The sequence below is a fragment of the Macaca nemestrina genome, chromosome 2 (assembly GCF_043159975.1).
Source record: "Macaca nemestrina isolate mMacNem1 chromosome 2, mMacNem.hap1, whole genome shotgun sequence".
In the NCBI taxonomy this organism is placed as follows: Eukaryota; Metazoa; Chordata; class Mammalia; order Primates; family Cercopithecidae; genus Macaca; species Macaca nemestrina.
The window spans coordinates 82948472-82969626 of record NC_092126.1 but is presented as its reverse complement, the minus strand read 5'-3'; the positions used below and the strand labels follow the sequence as shown (position 1 = coordinate 82969626).

Here is a 21155-nt window from a genome sequence, read left to right as displayed (position 1 = left end):
TTGCCCAGGCTAGTGTTGAACTTCCGAGCTCCAGCGATCTGCCTGCCTCGGCCTCCCAAAGTGCTGGGATTACCGGTCTGAGCCATCATGTGTTACGTATTTTTTATAAACATCTTCAGCCAGGAGCTGTGGCTTGCTTTCCTTGTTAAGGTAACTGGAACAAAATTATCCTCACATAGTAATAAGACAAATAAGTGAATGTATGAACTGCATTCCCCATTCACCTGAGGAAAGTGCCTCCAGAGCCTGGAGATTATCTAAATGCTAACATTATGAACTCCTGGGTTTGACACTAGCCTGGGCAACACAGCGAGACCTCGTCTCTACTTAAAAAAAAAAAAAAAAAAAAGTAAAAATAAAATAAAAATAAAGATCTTCTTAAGTGACTTTATAATATCTATCATAAACTACAATAAAAGTTTTAGTCAGAAATCTCTCTTCATAAACCAAAATATTTACTTGGAATATCCAAGAGGCAGAATTACTGGATCAAAGAACATGGCCATCTTTAGGATTCCTGACAATTCCCCATCAAACTGCTTTTCAAAAGGTTTGTAACAATTTTTTTTTTTTTTTGAGACGGAGTCTTGCTCTGTCGCCCATATTGGAGTGCTGTGTGGCACGATCTCGGCTCACTGCAAGCTCCGCCTCCTGGGTTCACGCCATTCTCCTGCCTCAGCCTCCCGAGTAGCTGGGACTACAGGCGCCCGCCACCACGCCCAGCTAATTTTTTTTGTATTTTAGTAGAGATGGGGTTTCACTGTGTTAGCCAGGATGGTCTCGATCTCCTGACCTTGTGATCCGCCCGTCTTGGCCTCCCAAAGTGCTGGGATTACAGGTATGAGCCACTGCGCCTGGCTGTAACAATTTATACACACACCAGTGACATATGCCCATTTCTTTAAACTTTTTTTTTTTTTTGAGACGGAGTCTGGCTCTGTGGCCCAGGCTGGAGTGTGGTGGCGCGATCTCGACTCACTGCAAGCTCCGCTTCCTGGGTTCCCGCCATTCTCCTGCCTCAGCCTCCCGAGTAGCTGGGACTACAGGCGCCGCCACCACGCCCGGCTAATTTTTTGTATTTTTAGTAGAGACGGGGTTTCACCGTGTTAGCCAGGATGGTCTCAATCTCCTGACCTCGTGATCCACCTGCCTCGGCCTCCCAAACTGCCAGGATTACAGGCGTGAGCCACCGCGCCTGGCCCATTTCTTTAAACTCTTATACATACAGACTATTCTAACTTTAAAACCAGTATCTCACAGGCCAAAAAAAAAAAAAAAAAAATCTCGTTTTAATTTGTGCACTTCGTATGAAGGTTAATACTCTCCATGTTTTTTGTTCAGTTTCATTTATTCTTGGGGATAAGACTCCTCTATCACTGTCACTTTTTTTTGAAATGAGAAAAAATCCCTCAGGGAAAAAAAATGACACAGAGATCAAAAGAGTATCACAAATATAAGTGATAAGTACACAGGGGTTCCACTCGCTAAGCTTTCTAATTGTTTATGATTGAAAACTTATATAATAAAAATATGTAAGGCCGGGCACGGTGGCTCACATCCATAATCCCAGCACTTTGGGAGGCTGAGGCTGGTGGATCACCTGAGGTCAGAAGTTCGAGACCAGCCTGGCCAACATGGTGAAACCCCATCTCTACTAAAAATACAAAAAAATTAGCCAGGTGTGGTGGCAGATGCCTGTAATCCCAGCTACATGAGAGGCTGAGGTAGGAGAATTGCTTGAACCTGGGAGGTGGAAGTTGCAGAGAGCCGAGATCGTGCCATTGCACTCCAGCCTGGAGCCAGCAGCAAGAGCAAAACTCTGTCTTAAAAATTAAAAAATTAAAATTAGCCAGGGATGATAGGGCGCACCTTAATCCCAGCTACTTGGAAGGCTGAGGCAGGAGAATGGCTTGAACCCAGGAGGCGGAGGTTGCAGTGAGCCAAGATGGTGCCACTGCACTCCAGCCTAGATGACAGAGAAAGACTGTCTCCAAAAAAAAAAAAGAAAAACAAAATTAATTAATTAATAAGTATCATGTGAAAAGTGCGGCTGAATTCTGTACATGAAATCAAACATAGTTTAAGTGAATATTTTATTCTTTAATGCATGCTGAAAAAATAATAAAGTTAAATCTTCGATACAACTAGGTTGTCATATGCCATGTTATTAGCATTTAGATAATCTCCAGACTCTGGAGGCACTTCCCACAGGTGAACAGGGAATGCAATTCACACATTTACATACTGGTTGTTGTTATTACTATGTGAGGATAATTTGGTATCAGTTACCTTAACAAGGAGTAGTTCCTTATGCATTTTGTGGGAAAATATCAGACCTTTAAAATGGAACACTGTTATAAAAAGAATAAAACATCAAGAAATAAAGAAGACATATTCTGAGAGTAACTCAAATTCTTGTTTTATCCTATTATGCTTTATGTCATATGCTTAAAATTTAAATATAAAAAAGTTTTACTTCTGAGGAAAATCCTGAATGCACTATATAAGATTCACTACTAAACGGCAAAAATTGGAAGGTCATATACAAATGGTTGTGTTAAGCAGTGGAATTGCAGACAATTTTTATTTCCAAATTTTCTTCAATTATATTTCAACTTTCAAAATAAAAAGTTAGGTATAATAAAAAGAAATTAACTCTTATTTTAGTACACATAACACAGAAGATACAAATTTTACAAATGTTGTCTTTGTGCTAGAATTCCACAAAGTTTCTTAAGTAAATTAGCAACATTAGTAATCATTTCCCCATCTTTAAACATGAAGTTATTTTACAAAGACTACTAGCTGCTGAAGACCTTTTAAAATAACTAGAAAATTTTCCTCACCTTACACATGCCGTAGTCAGTGAGTTTAATGTGGCCTTCAGAGTCCAGTAATACATTGTCCAGTTTCAAATCTCTATAAATTATCCCTCGCTCATGAAGATAATTTAATGCTAGACTGATTTCTGCAGAGTAAAATCTAAAATAAAATAAAAAATAAGTCATTTGATTCAACCATATTTAAGTTCTACATTTGTAACCGGAAACACAAAAATTCATATCAAAACATATTTTTTTCTCCCAGTGATTTTAGGAACAAATTTTAAAAAAGAACTGAAGAACCACTTTAAAACATCTGAGCCCAAGACACAATTGTAAAAGTTCCTGTCTAACTTAAACTCACATTTTTCATAAAGCTATTAATTTGATAAGTCTCAAACAGGGGTTCTTAATCTGGGTCCTTGGGTGAACTTCAGGCAGTCCATACTTCTACAACTGGGGGCAAAGGTGTATGCACAAATGTACATGCACTGTATCTACAGAGTCCTCAAAGCTTCATCACTTCTCTAAGGAACCCATGATCCCCCGAGAAGGCTAAGAACCACTGATGGGGTCGAGAATAGAAAGAATACTACGAGTTGACTACTCAAAACCATAAAATCCTCATGAAGATTTTAGAAAAGGAATTAAATGAAAATACTCTACAACTATAAAATTCAATATTAAACGAAGAACTTTAAAAAACTGCTACCAACTCACTGGTGACAACCCAGAACTTCTGGCCTGAATAATGAAAATGGAACGCCTGAGCTGATGTATGGCTGCTTTGGTGGCATATGATCATGATCATGTGTGGAGGGACATAACATACACCTTCGAGCTACTTAATTCTGTGATTTGGGAACTTAAGCCCTTATCCTGGGCTTTCGTCCTCACAAAAGCAAAGATGGTATAAAACCAGAACTGGCACATTAATATAGTAAAAACCAGACTAGCTTTCCCACATTCAACTGAACAAACAAGGAACAAATATTGGCTATGTTTGCAATTCAAAATATCATCTGTGGCTCTGCTAGAAGGGTGACCATTTGATAAGGCATAAATACACAACGAAAATAAATGAACACCAGACCAACAACAAAACCCAAATAAAAAACCCAGCTTGGCCTCAAGATTAGATAAGTACAATTTATATCTTCTTATGAAATTAAAGATTATCACTTTTTGACAAGCAATAATGAAGTAGCAAATTTTCCAAAAGTTTTTAATTTAAATGAAATTTCTAATATTTGTTCCCTGCATGATAATTACATACATACACAAACTCACGTGCTTCATTTTGGCATTACTCTTGTGAAGTAGGAAAGGGTGAGAATTACCGCTGATTATGAATAAGAAACAAAACATGGTACTGATGGATTAAACCTTTTACTCAAGGCCATGATCCCTTCCCACCAATCTCCTCCAACTCATAAACAATTTACAATCTTGTATATTAATATCAAATCAAGGGCACAAAATTAATATTCAATACTCTTTTTTTTTTTTTTTTTTTTTTTGAGACGGAGTCTTGCTCTGTCACCAGGCTGGAGTGCAGTGGTGCGATCTCGGCTCACTGCAACCTCCGCCTTTTGGGTTCAGGCAATTCTCCTGCCTCAGCCTCCTGAGTAGCTGGGATTACAGGCACCTGCCACCACAACCAGCTAATTTTTGTATTTTCAGTACAGATGGGGTTTCACCATGTTGGTCAGGCTGGTCTCAAAACTCTTGACCTCAGGTGATCTGCCCACCTCAGCCTCCCAAAGTGCTGGGATTAGAGGTGTGAGCCACTGTGCCCAGCCAGAGGGATCATTTAATTACTTTCAAGTATATATGAATAGCACTTTTATCGTGAAAAACTCTCTGAGAGACCACTACAAACCTGAAAAGACTAATTAAGTGTTTATTAGTCTCAATTATTTAAATGGCTGATGCTAAACAGACAAAATATTTGAAAAAGATTGGTTTTAGTAGACTAAAGGTTTCCCTTTTAATACTGTTAACACTTTTCAATTGCTTAGGAAGCACTGTGTGCATGTGTATGTACATGTATGTGTATAAATGTAAAATCATATACATTATAATTGTTTTACACATATATTAAGTGTTTTACACTTTCATATATAATGTAAAGTAACTTTTAGCTCAGCCTCTGCATGACTTATGAAGAATTAATTGTAGAAAAATAAATTATTTATCTACTGTTTCAACCACTGCACATAAAAAGCCACAAGGCCCCAAAAAGAAAACAACACAAACAGTAAACAAAAACTCACCTGGCATGTTCTTCAGGAAGTTTTCTTTGTCGCTGCATATGAAACATTAGGTCTCCTCCATTTACATACTCTATAACAAAGAACAATCTAAAACACAGGGGAGAACCCATGAAATCAAGATCCAAAATAAGGTAGTGTAACTTTGCATTTTCAGAAACCATCACAACAGACAGCATTCTCTACTATTTAGCCTTTAAAAAGATGCCAAAATTTTGGTGGAAACAAAGAGTATCTAGGGTACAGAAGATACGGAAGATACAAGAAAGTAAACCAGCATGATAATAATTTTGTAACCGACTACTTCTGTTCTAAAGTAGTACCACTTGCAACCCAGAGTCACTCATTAATATCCTAATTTCAGCATTTGCTAAATAAGTAATTTTTGACTATCAAGGTATTTTTCTTCCTTGTTAAACTCTAGAAAATTTTAAGTCATAAAACTAGAATATTGGGGATATTTAAAAGGTTGGATTTCTATTGCCATAATTATGACATGGCTATTTCTTTTTCTGCCTAAAGTACGTCATTTCCTAATGCTGATCTAATATCAAACTGGTATCACTGATGTGAGTATTATTAGCAGGAAGTTACAGGCCTAACACTGTTGCGTCCTCCATGATGTCTACTTCATGAATTAGAGCAGGAAGGTTCTAACTATGTAATATGACCAAAAATATGAAGCCCAGTAATCATTCTATTATCTTTCAATCTTACCTGCTTTCTGTCTGAAAGCAAGAATGTAGCCCAACAAGGAAAGGATGATTGGATGCCTGCTCAAACACATGCTTCTCTGTCTGTACCCAATCAATATCCTGTTTTGAAACATGTAAGAAAGCTATGTCAAACTGATATCACAATTAATGATAAATTTGCTCTGAGCAATTCAATGGTTGCAAATGCAATGGTTAACTAGGCTAAATATCAAAACCTTTGATAATCATGAAATGAAAATTTACAAACAAAGAGAAAAATAACACTAGTAAATCTTTCAGTATTATAAAACTGTCTAGAAAAGTTTTACAAAGCTCAAGTATTTCTCCTGATAATAATGTGGTTTGATTTTTGTTTTCCTAAAAAAATCTAATAATAATCAAATTACTTTAAATATCTTATACAGTCTATAAGAAAAGTAAACTGAAATAATATATTTCATTTACTTAGCACATATTTAGAAAAGCAGAATGAGATAATAAAGCACAAACATAGAGGTTTTCTTTAAAATAGTATTCTTGGCCGGGCGCAGTGGCTCATGCCTACAATCCCAGCACTTTGGGAGGCTGAGGCAGGCGGATCACTTGACGTCAGGAGTTCGAGGCCAGCCTGGCCAACATGGTGAAACCCCATCTCTACTAAAAACACAAAAATTAGCCGGGCATGGTGATGCATGCCTGTAATCCCAGTTACTTGGGAGGCTGAGGCAGGAGAATCACTTGAACCTGGGAGGCAGAGGTTGCAGTGAGCCAAGATTGCACCACTAACACTCCAGCCTGGGTGACAAGAGTGAAACTCAAAAAAAAAAAAAAAAAAAAAAAAGAATAGTATTCTTAAGCAGTTTAGAAACAATAAAATACGCAGTGCTTACCTCATCATCATTAACAAGCTCTTTTTTCACAACTTTCATTGCATAAATACGATCTGTTTTTTTTAATCGAACCAATAGTACTTTGGCGTAACTTCCTCTTCCTATTACCCGCAGCAAATCAAAATCCTGGAGACCTAAACTGGATGAAGCTTTGCCACTTTCCCTGGTGTTCATTGCCTGTTGAGAACATTTGTATCAGAGTTATAATGGGAAATGCTTTGCATAGTACATTATATTTCTAACACCTAGTTGTACCTGTAACGATTTAAAGATATTTTCCTAACAGAAATATGTTTTAAGTTCTTAATAGTTTTCAAATGTCATTCCAAACCATATAATCTAACTACCCAGATTATATGGATGAATTTTGAGATAAGAGGGATGGTAATAAGAATAGGTGGGGAGGGAGTTGAAATCACAAAAATATTGAAGGACGTCTTAAAAAGGATATGATAACTTTCAGGTAGAGAGGCAATAGAGATGCAGGAATTTAAAAAACACATTAACCTTGGTGACCAAGAGATTGGGGGTACCACTGACAGGGAACGTCAAGTGTGTGGCTAGGATAAGATTGACAAAGTTACTGGAGAGAACGATTGGATTTTTCATAATAAATTCAGAAATTATAATGAGACATCAAGATGAAAGAGTCTGCTGGAAGCTTGATGCATAAAATGTAAGCTAGTGAGAACGCACATTCAGAGGCGTTTTTGGATGCTATAGACAGAAAACAAGCAAGAAGTAGTTCAGCGAATGGAAGACATTCTTTTCCACAGAATACCAAGGCCCCTCTGGGACGACATAGTAAGCCTTAAAATTCATTCACAACTACAAATGTAAGCTTCTGGCAATTTACAGAGAAGCCTGAAGACAGTCTTTTATTAGATGCCTGCAAAATCATCAACATACAAGGGACCCATGAGAATAAAGTATGAAATCTCTGAAGTGAAGAATACCAAGAAAAGCAAAGAGGAAATTCTGAGAAAGACAAAGAAACCTGCAAGCACAAAACTGAAAGAAGGGTATTAGAAAAACTGAGTGAGAACAACAACTTAAAAATTTAGAAATAATAATTTGGGCTGCACACAGTGGTTCATGCCTGTATTTCCAGCACTTATGGAGGCTGAAGCAGGTGGACTGATTGAACCCAGGAGTTCAAGACCAGCCTGGGCAATGTGGGGATAAACCTCATCTCTACCAAAAAATACAAAAATAACTGGGTGTTGGTGGTGTGCACTGTAGTCCCAGCTACCTGGGAGGCTGAGGTGGGAGGATCACCTGAGCCAGGGAGGTCGAGGTTGCAGTGAGCTGTGATTGTGCCAGTGCGCTCCAGCCTCTGTGACAAAGTGAGATCCTGTCAATAATAATAATAATAATAATTTGTTTTGGTAACAAGGTGATACGGTTTGTATATTTGACCCCTCCAAATCTCAAATCTCATGCTGAAATGTGATCCCTGGTGGGAGGTGTTTGGGTCACAGGGACAGATTCCTCATGAATGGCTTTGTGCATTCCTGTGTGGTTAATGAGTGAGTTCAGAGTGTGGCACCTCCCCTGACTCTGGTGCTCCCTCTCTTGCCATGTGGCACACCTGCTTTTCCTTTGCCTTCTGCCAAGACTGAAAGCTTCCTGAGGCCCTCACCAGATGCAGATGCTAGTGCAATACTTATTGGTCAGCCTGCAGAACCGTGCACCAAATAAATCGTGTATAAATTACCCAGCCTCAGGTATCCCTTTATTCCTTCCTTCATTTATTTATTTAAGAAAAGTTCTTGCTCTGTCACCCAGGCTGCAGTACAGTTGCACGAACATAGCTCACTGCAGCCATGAACTCCTGGGCTCAAGTGATCCTCCTGCCTCAGTCTCCCAAGCAGCTGGGACTACAGGCATGTGCTTCCACACCCAGCTAATTTTTATTTATTTGTTGTAGACATGGGGTGTTTTGCTAAGTTCCCAAGGCTGGTCCCGAACTACTGGCCTCAAATGATCCTCCGGCTCCAAAGTACTAGGATCATAGGCTTGAGCCGCAACACCCAACCTTCAGGTACTCCTTTGTAACAACACAAAACAGACTAACACACAAGGATAAATAAAGCAGAATGAAAAGAAACCACGTTCGGGCAGGTTAACAAAGAAGAGAATTGTAAGAAAATAAGTCAACATATAGACTTGAAATATGGCTAACTGGAAACTATAAGAGAGAATCAAGTGGAGCAAAAAAGAGCAGAGTAAACTTCACGGACACAATAATAAGGCTGAATGAAATGACAGAAGCCACATAACAGTGAAACGTCATCTTCAAAGGGCCTAAAAGAGAAGAAAACAGCTGACTTAGAATTCTCTATCCTGCAAAAGCAGCTCACAAAGTGAAAGTGAAAGAAAAACATTTTCAGACAAAAACTGAGTGGATCCATCACTAGTAGGCACTCACTAAAGGAAAAACTAAAGTTCTTGAAGGGGAAAAAGCATGATCTCAGATAGAAGAACAAAGATGTAGGAAGGAACGAAAAACAAAAAGGGTAAAATGTGGGTAAATCTACATAAGGAGTAACTGTTTAAAAAAACAAATATACACACACACAGAATTTTAAACTCTGACAATAATAGCACCCAAAGGCAGGAATGGAAGAGGAATGAATTTAAAGTGTGCCAAGCACTGCATTTTCTAGAGAAACAGTAAAAGTGTTATTTGTAATATTTTTTTTTTTTTTTTTTTTTTTTTTTTTTTTTGAGACGGAGTCTCGCTCTGTCGCCCAGGCTGGAGTGCAGTGGCCTGATCTCAGCTCACTGCAAGCTCCGCCTCCCGGGTTCACGCCATTCTCCTGCCTCAGCCTCCCGAGTAGCTGGGACCACAGGTGCCCGCCAGCTCGCCCGGCTAGGTTTTTGTATTTTTTAGTGGAGACAGGGTTTCACTGTGTTAGCCAGGATGGTCTCGATCTCCTGACCTTGTGATCCACCCGTCTCGGCCTCCCAAAGTGCTGGGATTACAGGCTTGAGCCACCGCGCCCGGCCCTGTAATATTTTTTAAATTCAAATTTTATCTTAGAGGGGCTATGTGTGTGTGTTTGTTACATGGGTATATTGCAACCAGGTAGTGAACGTGGTACTGAATAGGTAGTTTTTCAACCCATGCTGCCCCCGCCGCAAGCAGCGTCTGCTGCTCCTATGATTATGTTTCTGTGCGCTCAATGTTTAGCTCCTACTTGTGAGAACATGTAGTATTCAGTTTTCGGTTCCTGCGTTAGTTCGTTTAGGATTATGACCTCCAGTACTATCTATATTGCCACAAAACACATGGTTTCATGTTTTCTTTGCCCACTCCACTATTGATGGACTCCTAGGTTGATTCCATGTCTCTGCTATTGTGAACAGTGCAGTGATGAACATACAAGTGCATGTGTCTTTTTGACAGAATGATCTGTTTTCCTTTGGGTACATACCCAGTAATGGGAGACTGCTAGGTCAAACGGTAACTCTGTTTAAAGTTCTTTAAGAAATCTCCAAATTGCTTTCCACAGTGGCTAAGCTAGTTTACATTCTCACCAACAGTGTATAAGCATTCCCTTTTCTCTGCAGCCTCACCAGAATCTGTTGTTTTTTGAGTTTTTTTTTTTTTTCTTTTTGAGATAGTGTCTCACTCTGTCACCTAGGCTGTAGTGGCGCAATCACGGCTCACTGCAGCCTCGACCTTTGGGGTTCAAGCGATCCTCCCACCTCAATCTCCTGAAGAGCTGGTACTACAGGGGGGCAGCACTGGACCTGGCTAATGTTTTATTTTTTTGTAAAGACTACGTTGCCTAGGCTGCTCTTGAACTCCTGGGCTCAAACAATCCTTCCGCCTCAGCCTCTCAAAGTGATGGGATTACAGGTGTGAGCCATCACGCCCAGGTTGACTTTTTAGTAACAGCTATACTGACTGGTGTGAGATGGTATCTCACTGTGGATTTGATTTCTGTTTCTCGATAATTAGTGATGATGAATGGTTTTTCAGGTTTGTTGGCTGCTGATAGGTCTTATTTTGAGATATGTCTGTTCATGTCCTTTGTTCCCCCCCACCTTTTTTTTCTTTCTTTAAACAGTCTTGCTCTGTCGCCCAGGCTGGAATGCAGTGGCATGATCTTGGCTCATTGCAACCTCTGCCTCCTCAGTTCCAATGATTCTCATGCCTCAGCCTCCTAAGTAGCAGGGATTATAGGTGTGTGCCACCATGCCCTAATTTTTTTCTTTTTTGTATTTTTAGTAGACATGGGGTTTCACTACATCGGCCAGGCTGGTCTCAAACTCTTGGCCTCAAGTGATCTGCCTGCCTCTGCCTCCCAAAGTGCTGGGATTACCAATGTAAGCCACCATGCCTGGCCCTTTGCTCATTTTTTAATGGGGTTGTTTTTTGTTTTTAAGTTCCTTATAGATTCTGGATATGAGATCTTTGTTGGATGTATAGTTTGTGAATATTTTCTCCCATTCTGTAGGTTGTCTGTTTATTGGTAGGTTCTTTTGGTGCACAGAAGCTCTGTAGTTTAATTAGGTCCCATTTGTCCATTTTTGGCTTTGTTGCAATTGCTTTTGGAGACATAACCAAAAATTCTTTGCCAAGGCCAATGTTGAGAGGGTATTTCCTAGGTTTTCTTCTAGGATTTTTATAGTGTGAGGTCTTACATTTAAATCTTTATTCCATCTTGAGTAAATTTTTGTATATGGTGATAAGGGTCCAGTGGTGACACATGCCTGTAGTCCCAACTACTTGAGAGGCTGAGATGGGAGGATTGTTTGAACTCAAGAAGTTGAGGTGTAGTGAGCCATCACTGCACCACTGCACGGCTGCCTGTGCAATAATCCTGTCTCACAAAAAAAAAAAAAGAAAAAAGTTAAAAAGAAAAAAAGACTTTTTCAGACAAACAGAACAAGAAACTAAAACATAACATCAAACAGGTGACTTACAGGTTTCTTCAAAATAATACAGGAGTGAGGGAAGTGAGTAGACAAAATAAGGCTGGCCATGAATTGATAGTTGTTTTAACTAACAATAGATACAAAGGCTTTGTTGTATTATTCTGTTTACTTTTATTTATGTTTGAAATTTTTGGCTGGGCACGGTGGCTCATGCCTGTAATCCTAACACTTTGAGAGGCTGAGCTGGGAGAAATGCTTGAGGCCAGGAGTTCGGGACCAGCTTGGGCAACATAGTGAGACTCTGTCTCTACAAAACAGAAAATGAAAAAATTAGCTGGGTGTGGTGGCGCATGCCTACAGTCCTGGCTACCCGGGAGGCTAAGGTGGGAAGATAACTTGAGCCCAGGAGTTCAAGGTTGCAGTGAGCCATGATCACACCACTGCACTATGGCCTGGGCAACACAGCAAGACCCCAACTCAAAAAAAAGAAAGATATGGGAAAAAGAAACAGTGTGAACTAAACCTTTCATATCCAGAAATACACAAAAATGAAAAATTAAAAAACAGAAATACAAACATTATGGACGTAACTAGAAATGGTTTAAAAGGTTGCTAAGAAGTCAAACTGGGAGTGGAAGGTGTGAGACATGATCATCTTTTTCACTATAAGCTTTTTTCAAAAAACTGATTATTATTGTAATCAAATAATTTTAATTAAGAATTTGTTTTGTTTTAAAAACTGATAAAATAATAGTCAAAAAAATAATGACAGTTAACATGTTTAATCATTTGTTATCTAAATAAGCAATTCAGGCACAAAATGGAAGGGTCTACTACATATTTTAAACAATACTACCAAGTATTTTAAACAGTATCAAATACATTGTGATTTTTAGATTCAGCTATTTTAAAATGAAAATAAGCTATCCCACTAAATTATTTCCTATTTTAAATTAGTGATTTAATTAGTAAATTAAATGAGGACAAAACTCTGGAATCATCACAAATCATTTTTGTATTTCACCATTATGATCTAAAGTCTAAGCAGGTCAATATGTCATACTTTTAAACTCCTGAGCCTTATTAAAAAACTAATGACATAATGTACAATAAGACAAATTATCTTACCTCTTTTTCTTCACCAACTTGATCCAAACTCTCATGACTTGAAGGATTGTATGGAATTACTAAAAACCCATTAAAAAAAAAAAAAAAAGGTACAGGGAGAAAAAAACAGCAACCATTAATGAGTTTGAAATAAAAATTATCTCCTGATTTTTATTTTAGATTTTACTTCTGAATAAATTTCCTTATTTAAAACCGAATACCTGTCCTACTAATAACAAATTGTATGTAAATACAATAGTTAAATCCCAATCTTTAGTGAGGGTAAAGAGAGTAAGCATTACAATCCGGTAGCCAAGTACTGCGTTTAACAAGTACTTGTGTTATTTTTAAAACATTTCTCTTTTTTACAAATTAATCAAACACTTCCTTCTAAATGAATGACTCTATAAGATATGCTTAAACTTTTTACTATGATTAAGACACAGAGATACAGGACCTCTGGTTTTCACTTCTCACTCCATTGTACTCAAAATTTTCCTGACTACCACAATGGTCAAGTAAAGAACAGACAAGAATGGAACTTCTACTTCTTAAAGCTACTTGGGGCAAAAAAACACAGCCTACATTTCATAGAGCTGATCCTTCTATGACTAGGAGATTGCATCTTGTCTTTCCAGAAAAACTCCCTTGTTTTCCCTTTCTTGATTTAGTCCAAAGAAGATCATGCTGTTCTACCTCCTTTCACTGCTCTCCAAATTTCCCAGATACGTGTTTAAGGTTTTGTACCTATCTAACATTTTCACTTATACCATCTTCCTGGAATTTCCTATATTGCATCTCTCTATCTTTCACCTAATTTCTACTTCTGATAATAAAGCTTTTAATAAAAACAAGTCACTTCGGCTGGGCGCAGTGGCTCACGCCTGTAATCCCAGCACTTTGGGAGGCCAAGGCGGGCAGATCACCTGAGGTCAGGAATTCGAGACCAGCTGGCCAACATGGTGAAACCTCGTCTCTACTAAAAATACAAAAAAACTAGCTGGGCATGGTGGCATGAACCTGTAATCCCAGATACTCGGGAGGCTGAAGCAGGAGAATCACTTGAACCTGGGAGGTGGAGGTTGCAGTGAGCCAAGATCGCGCCACTGCACTCCAGCTTGGGTAACAGAGCAAGACTCTGTCTCGAAAGAAAAAGAAAAAAACAAGTCACCTGAACACAGTCAACATGGGTCACAAAATCAGCTTCATGGTTTTCATTATGGAAAAAAACTGAGTTTGCTGAATTTAAAGGAGTCTCAAAAGAAATTTATGTGAACTAGAAAAAATAGTCATCTGTTGTGGTTTACGTAACTTTTTTGTTTTTTTTTTTTAAGTAGAGACAGGGTCTCCCTATGTTGGCCAGGCTGGTCTTGAACTCCTGGGCTCAAGGGATCCTCCTGCCTCTACCTCCAAAGTGCTGAGATTATAGGTGTGAGCCAACATACCCAGCGCACAGTTGTCTTTTAAAAATGCCAAATGTGTATGTTAAATTGTGTGATTTTACCACAGCGAAATATATGTATTTACTTTTAATTGGAAAGAAATAAATGCTGTTAAACTTGGGTAAGAGAGTCACCTAAGTAAGTCTTTACATGCTACTCTGTGAATGAACAATGGGTTGTGCCAGTACCGCTCTTACCTGTCTGTGCATGGTCAGAATGCATGGATGACTGATCCATGGGCATCACTGGTTCCTACAAACATTTCCAAAGACACAGTAACTCAGTGGAGTACCTCTATTACACCCAGAAACAACACTATTTCAACAATACACAGCATATTAAAATTTAATTTTGAAAGAATATAACTTAAGTGAGAATTATATTTACTCTTAATTTTGTTTTATGAAACTATACAATACTGCTATGAATGAGGTAATGTTAGTCACATTTTACAGAAAAGAAAATACAAAACTAATTTCAGACCACCAATTAGAAATCAGATTAAACTGCCATATATTCTGCTTTGTTTTTCTTCAACACTACCTATTCTTCCTTCAAGCTCCACTTCAAATCTTTGGCAAAAATAGGTGTCTGGAATATGCATTCTTTAGCTGGGGCCCAGGGGTAGATTTCAGGATATCAAAAACACCTTAAAATTACATGTAAAATTTTGTGGGTTTCTCATTTTCCTGAACATTCTCAAGGGTGTCAGTGGCCCCAAAAAAGAGAAAAAAAATACTTCCTAGAAACTAACTTACCCAAATAACGGCGAATAATCTCAGGAAAAAGGTAAATTCAAACCCAAGTTATTACTGATTTATTCTTAGACTCACATTTAATGAATACCAGCAGGAAAAGGTAAACTTGAGAAAGAACATTAATGATACAGTTAGCACTTCAAGGCTGCCTTAAAGACAGGCTCATAAGTAAGCTTAAGGATTTTTAAATGCATTTAACCCCATCCTAAATTTCCAATATAATCACTAACCCTGCCCCCTTTCCTTCCATATGTCACCAAATAATACTTAAAAGTATTAACAGTAATCTCTATAAATTATGTTGGAAATATTCAGCCTTCTGTTTTTCCTTAAGATTGGATTTTCCCCTTTACTACAAACCCATTCCTAAGCTTATATGAACTAATTAAAGAATTCTAATATCAAAGAGCTACCAGTAATAACCTGCTTTCACAATGTCCAAAGAAAGTCCCATGAATAAACATGGAATAACAATTCTAAAGAACAATTTAGAAAGATGCATTCGGGTATTTTTCTTTCTTTCTTTTTTTGACTGTTCCTTGTGGAGCAGGGCTAATTGACAGGCAATGCACTTAGACAAGCTGCATCCAGGTATCTTTTTAAATGCGTATCTTTTAATGCAGTAATTCTAATTCTGGATCCTTAAGGAAGTAAGATTTGCCAGAAAGTTCACTAAGATTGGCCAGGTGCAGTGGCTCACACCTGTAATTCCAGCACTTTGGGAGACCGAGGTGGGTGGATCACCTGGGGTCAGGAATTCAAGATCAGCCTGGCCAACATGGCAAAACCCCGTCTCTACTGAAAATATAAAAATTAGCTGGGCGTGGTGGCACACACCTGTAATCCCAGTTACTTGGGAGGCTGAGGCAGGAGAATCGCTTGAACCCGGAAGGCGGAGGTTGCAGTGAGCCAAGATCGCGCCACTACATTCCAGCCTGGGAGACAGAGCCAGGTTCTGTCTCAAAACAACAACAATAAAAAGACACATGCAAGCACATGTGCCCTCTGGTAGATAAACAACCCTCTGTAAAGTTGACTGAAAAACAACCCACCAAAAAACAAACCAACCAACCCCAGAATCTAATTAAACCTGGACATCCAACTACTGTACAAGACAAAAGAATAAAGAAGACGGCCGGGCGCGGTGGCTCAAGCCTGTAATCCCAGCACTTTGGGAGGCCGAGACGGGCGGATCACGAGGTCAGGAGATCGAGACCATCCTGGCTAAGACGGTGAAACCCCGTCTCTACTAAAAAATACAAAAAACTAGCCGGGCGAGGTGGTGGGCGCCTGTAGTCCCAGCTACTCGGGAGGCTGAGGCAGGAGAATGGTCTAAACCCGGGAGGCGGAGCTTGCAGTGAGCTGAGATCCGGCCACTGCACCCCAGCCTGGGTGACAGAGCAAGACTCTGTCTCAAAAAAAAAAAAAAAGAATAAAGAAGACAATAACATACTGAACATAACCATGGAGAAGTAATGAGCCAAATTCTGCAACAGTGTAAATGACAAACAAATGTTTCTTTTACAATTAAATTGTAAGGAAAAAAAGAAGAGAGAGCGATAAATGAAGAAAGAACCAGTAAGTTAAAAAATATCTAAGAGATCAATCAATTGTACAGGTGGACTTCATTTGGATCCTGATTCATAATGAAAACTATAAAAACAAAATTATAATATTTATGAGAACACTTACTGGATATTTTACATAAGGAATTTTTTAGTTAGTTTTTTAAAAAGTCCTTCTCTTTTAGAGGTACATACTGAAATACGTCTGAGATTTGTTTGAAAATAACACAGGGCAAGGGGAAGTTAAGTGAATGGGGGTACAGATGAAACCAAGATTAGTCATGAGTTGATAACTGTTGGATGTGGGTCTCTAGTACATGGGAGTTCATTATAGTGTTCTACCTACTCTTATACATGTTTACATTTTTTCCATATGGAAAATTAAAAATGTTTACGCATATAAATTTGCACAGGAAAAGTTCTAGAAGGATATCCACCAAATGACAATTACCTTTAGATGGTAGAATATATGTGGACTTTTACTTAATTTTTTTTAATTCATCCGTATTCTGTATTTTTTCTCTAACAAACATATTTTATTTATATACTTAAAATAGAAATTGATAAATAAAAATTTTAAATGCTTTCCTCCCCAGTAATCTCACACTTTAAATAGCAAACATGGTATCTTTGACTCTTACCTGATATCTGCTTAGGAGAGATGCCAGAATAATGTGAGCTATAAACTAATATGTTCAGATTAAAGGAGAGGGGGAAAAAGTCTCTTAAATGGTTCTCTCTATATTTTCCTAATTTAGACCAGAGGAATTTATAGTAGGTCAAAGAAGCTAACTGTATCCCACAAACAAATATTACCACAGATATTTCGAAGTTCCAAAGTTCAAGGTATGTTAACAGGAATGTAAGGTATTCCTACCCACACTCTGTAGCTACTCTGTTGTGTCGTAATTCCTGAACACCTCCCTATTTTAGCACTCTGTTCCAGTAGTGTTATCAAGCACGCTCTTAACAAAAAAAAAAAAAAAAAAAAAAGGACAGACAACTGTATCTTACCGGTGGCAAAGAATGCCGCCCACATTCAATTGTGACGAGTTTATGGCACTTCTTATGAACCAAGAGTTTGCAGTTGATGCACTTATATCCTTGGCGTCCAAGTCCCCATATTCGGTCTGTGCAGATGGCACAGTGAGCACGCTGAAAAGAGTAATTCAACAATATTTTATTAACCAAAAAGAAGGTCATAATCATTTCCCAGTTTGCTGACTCAATTCCCTTTGTCATGGTGTCAACTGTCAGCCCATGACAAAAACAAAAGCAAAAACAAAAGCAAAACAAAGCTTCTTCATACAAAATTTTTTAAAAGCTATGAAGGTCAGTGAAAAACAGAGCTTATTTTAAACAGACAGTGAAACTTGCAACCACATTTCTTTCTAAGTCTAAGAATTTTCAGTCTTTACATAATTAAGTTCAGAATAATGAAAACAGAAAAAGTGAATTAAATTAGAAATATACATGGCAGAAAAAGCCATCGAAGGACTCCTAAGCAAACATTAACCTTGCAGGCTGTTCAGAGGTCAAACCAAAGCTCTGTTTTCTTAAAGAGCAATAACCTAAAGTGACTTTTCATTTCAAAGCCTCCCTCCTTCCTTCCTTCCTTCCCTTTTTTTTTTTTTTTAAATTTGAGACGCAGTTTTGCTCTTGTTGCCCAGGCTGGAATGCAGTAGCACAATCTCAGCTCACTGCAACCTCCACCTCCCAGGTTCAAGTGATTCTCCTGCCTCAGCCTCCAGCGTAGCTGGGATTACAGGCATGCGCCACCATACCTGGCTATGTTTTGTATTTTTAGTAGAGACGGGGTTTCACCATGCTGGTCAGGCTGGTCTCAAACTCCTGGACCTCAGGTGATCCACCCGCCTTGGCCTCCCAAAGTGCTGGGATTACATGTGTGAGCCACCACGCTCGGTCTTTCTTTTTATTTATTTATTTATTTATTTTTAAGAGACAGTGTCAGCCAGGCTGCAGTCCAGTGGAGTCACTTTGATTCACTGCAGCCTCAACCTCCTGGGCTCAAGCTTCCTAAGTAGCTAGGACTACAGGTGTGCACCACCATGCCCCACTAATGACTGTATTTTTTGTAGAGATGGGATCTCACTACATTGCCCTGGCTGGTCTCGAACTCCTGGGCTTCAGTGTTCCCCCTTCTCAGCCTCCCAAAGTGCTGGGATTACAGGCAGGTACCATTGCACCCAGCCTCAAAGCCTTCTTAAATGTCAGTGCTACTGGAAGTAAAAGAGTTTGGAGAGGGATTTCAGGTGGTGGTTTCTATTTACATTAATTAATTTAAGACATGGCATTAATTTTAGAATGGAAATAGCATCCAAAATTTGCAGTTATCAAGAGTATTTAAAAACTTCGCTTCTGGCCAGGCATGGTGGCTTATGCCTGTAATCCCAGCACTTTGGGAGGCTGAGGCAGATGCATCAGGTGAGGTCAGGAGTTTGAGACTAGCTTGGCCAACAAGGTAAAACTCCGTCTCTACTAAAAATACAAAAAATAGCCAGGCCTGTTGGCTGACGCCTGTAGTCCCAGGTACTCAAGAGGCTGAGGCACAAGAATCGCTTGAACCCAGGAGATGCAGGTTGCAGTGAGCCGAGACCGTGTCATTGCACTCCAGCCTAGGTGATACAGCGGGACTCCATCTTTAAAATAAATAAATAAATAAATAAATAAATAATAAATTAATAACTTACTTCTGAAGACAGACTGCTGCTTTCAAACTTTGGTTCTATCACTTACTAGCTGTATGATCTTGGGCAAGTTACTTAACAGCCCTGCACTTGAGTTTTGCCATCTATAAAGTGGAAATATATAGTACCTATCTCACAGGGTTGTTGTAAGGATTAAATGAATCAATGTATATAAGGCATTTGGAAAAGTGCCTGGTACAACCCAGATAAGTGTTTGCTATTATTATTTTCTAAACCGTGAAAATCAAATTACAACACTAACTGGCAAAATAAAGATTAAATAAAGAAAATAAACCTTGCTTGTTTTCTGGCTGCCTTAAATTATATTTTAAAATCCAATTTTCTTACAGCTAGGGTATATTATGTGGAATAATTAATCATCCAATCTGGAGCTCTTTTTTTGAGACTGGGTCTTGCTCCACTGCCCAGGCTGGAGTGCAGTGGCACAATCTCGGCTCACTGCAACCTCTGCCTCCCAGACTCAAGTGATTCTCCTGCCTCAGTCTCCCGAGTAGCTGGGACTACGGGCGTACGCCACTGCACCCGGCTAATTTTTGCATTTTTAATAGAGAGAAGGTTTTGCCATGTTGGCCAGGCTTGAACTCCTGGCCTCAACTGATCCGGCAGCCTTGGCCCCCCAAAGTGCTGGGATTATACGCCTGAGCCACCACCCCTGGCCTGGAGCATTTTTAAGAGTGAAAAGAGATGCTATTAAAAATTACAGGCATACTGCCTCAGGCAAACTGGAAACGTAAGGTCATGTTACTTATGTATTTAAAAGTGTGTAACAAGACTTAATAACAAACTACCTTTCTTTCATAGCAGAAAGGAAAAAAATAGCTGTCTCACATTATCATCATTCAACAAACTACGTTTACCCTGTTGAAACGCTTGGCTTGGAAAGTGTGGCCATTGGCACAATAAAGCTTTCTCCAGCGGCGTGCACCTCTACGGTAGATGGATTCTGAAGAGAGAGTAATAGTTAAAAAAAGAAAAAAGAGCAAGTGTGAGTAAAAGTCATTTTATAATTAAGTCTGTAATTTTTTTCATGATACTCATTGCAAGAAAAAAAAATACTGATAAAAACGTGAACGTCAAAAAGTAAAATAGATTCATCAAGGGACCAGACAAAAATAATCCACAGGGTATAAATATTTGACTACTACTGCGTGTCTTTTTTTTTTTTTTTTTGTGAGACAGAGTCTTGCTCTGTCACCTGTCACCCAGAGTGGAGTGCAATGGCACAGTCTCAGCTCACTGCAACCTCCACCTCCCAGGTTCAAGAGATTCTCCTGCCTCAGCCTCCCGAGTAGCTGGGATTACAGGGATGCGCCACCACGCCCAGCTAGTTTTGTATTTTTAGTAGAGACGGGGTTTCTCCATGTTGGTCAGTCTGGCTTGAACTCCCAAACTCAGATGATCCACCCACCTCGGCCTCCCAAAGTTCTGGTGTTACAGGTGTGAGCCAACGCGCCCGGCCTACTACTGCTTTTCTTTTTAAAAATTTTCCTCCAACTTTTTATTTTGAACATCTTTTAATCCCACAGAAAAGGTAAAAGAATAGACACCTTCATCTTCCACCGAGATTTACCAATTATTCATGTTTTGTCATATTTACTTTCTTCACTATAAAAAAACATACTTTTTTTTTTTCTGAATTACTTGGAATTAAATGCAGATATCATGACACTTAAATACCCTTAAATACCCTTAAATACCCAAGTATCCATTGTCTGAGATTAAGGATATTCCACCCCCTCCACTCGACCCAATTCTACCTAACCACAATACCATTACCATGTCTTAGAAAATCAATATTAATTCAATATCGACCAATATACAATTCATATACAAAACTTCCCTAACTGCTTTCAAAGTGACTTTCTTTTTTGAGACATAGTATCACACAGACTGGAATCCAGTGGTGCAATTTCAGCCCACTGCAACCTCCGCCTCCTGGGTTTAAGCAATTATCCTGCCTCAGCCACCCAAGTAGCTGGGATTG

The 21155-nt window shown here is 38.9% G+C and overlaps 1 protein-coding gene across 2 annotated transcripts in view; it reads right to left on the bottom strand.

The window, feature by feature from the left end:
• The window catches only part of LOC105465838 (protein kinase C iota), an 86429-nt gene that overhangs the window by 18934 nt on the left and 46340 nt on the right, over window positions 1–21155 (bottom strand). For both annotated transcript variants that reach the window (XM_011714472.2, XM_011714478.3), the window contains exons 5-12: window positions 20029–20114; window positions 17457–17597; window positions 14317–14371; window positions 12699–12757; window positions 6681–6857; window positions 5813–5910; window positions 5099–5185; window positions 2847–2982 (exon numbers count right to left, since the gene is read on the bottom strand). In XM_011714472.2, the coding sequence (XP_011712774.2) occupies window positions 2847–2982; window positions 5099–5185; window positions 5813–5910; window positions 6681–6857; window positions 12699–12757; window positions 14317–14371; window positions 17457–17597; window positions 20029–20114 (839 nt within the window). The remainder of the gene's footprint in view (window positions 1–2846; window positions 2983–5098; window positions 5186–5812; window positions 5911–6680; window positions 6858–12698; window positions 12758–14316; window positions 14372–17456; window positions 17598–20028; window positions 20115–21155) is intronic.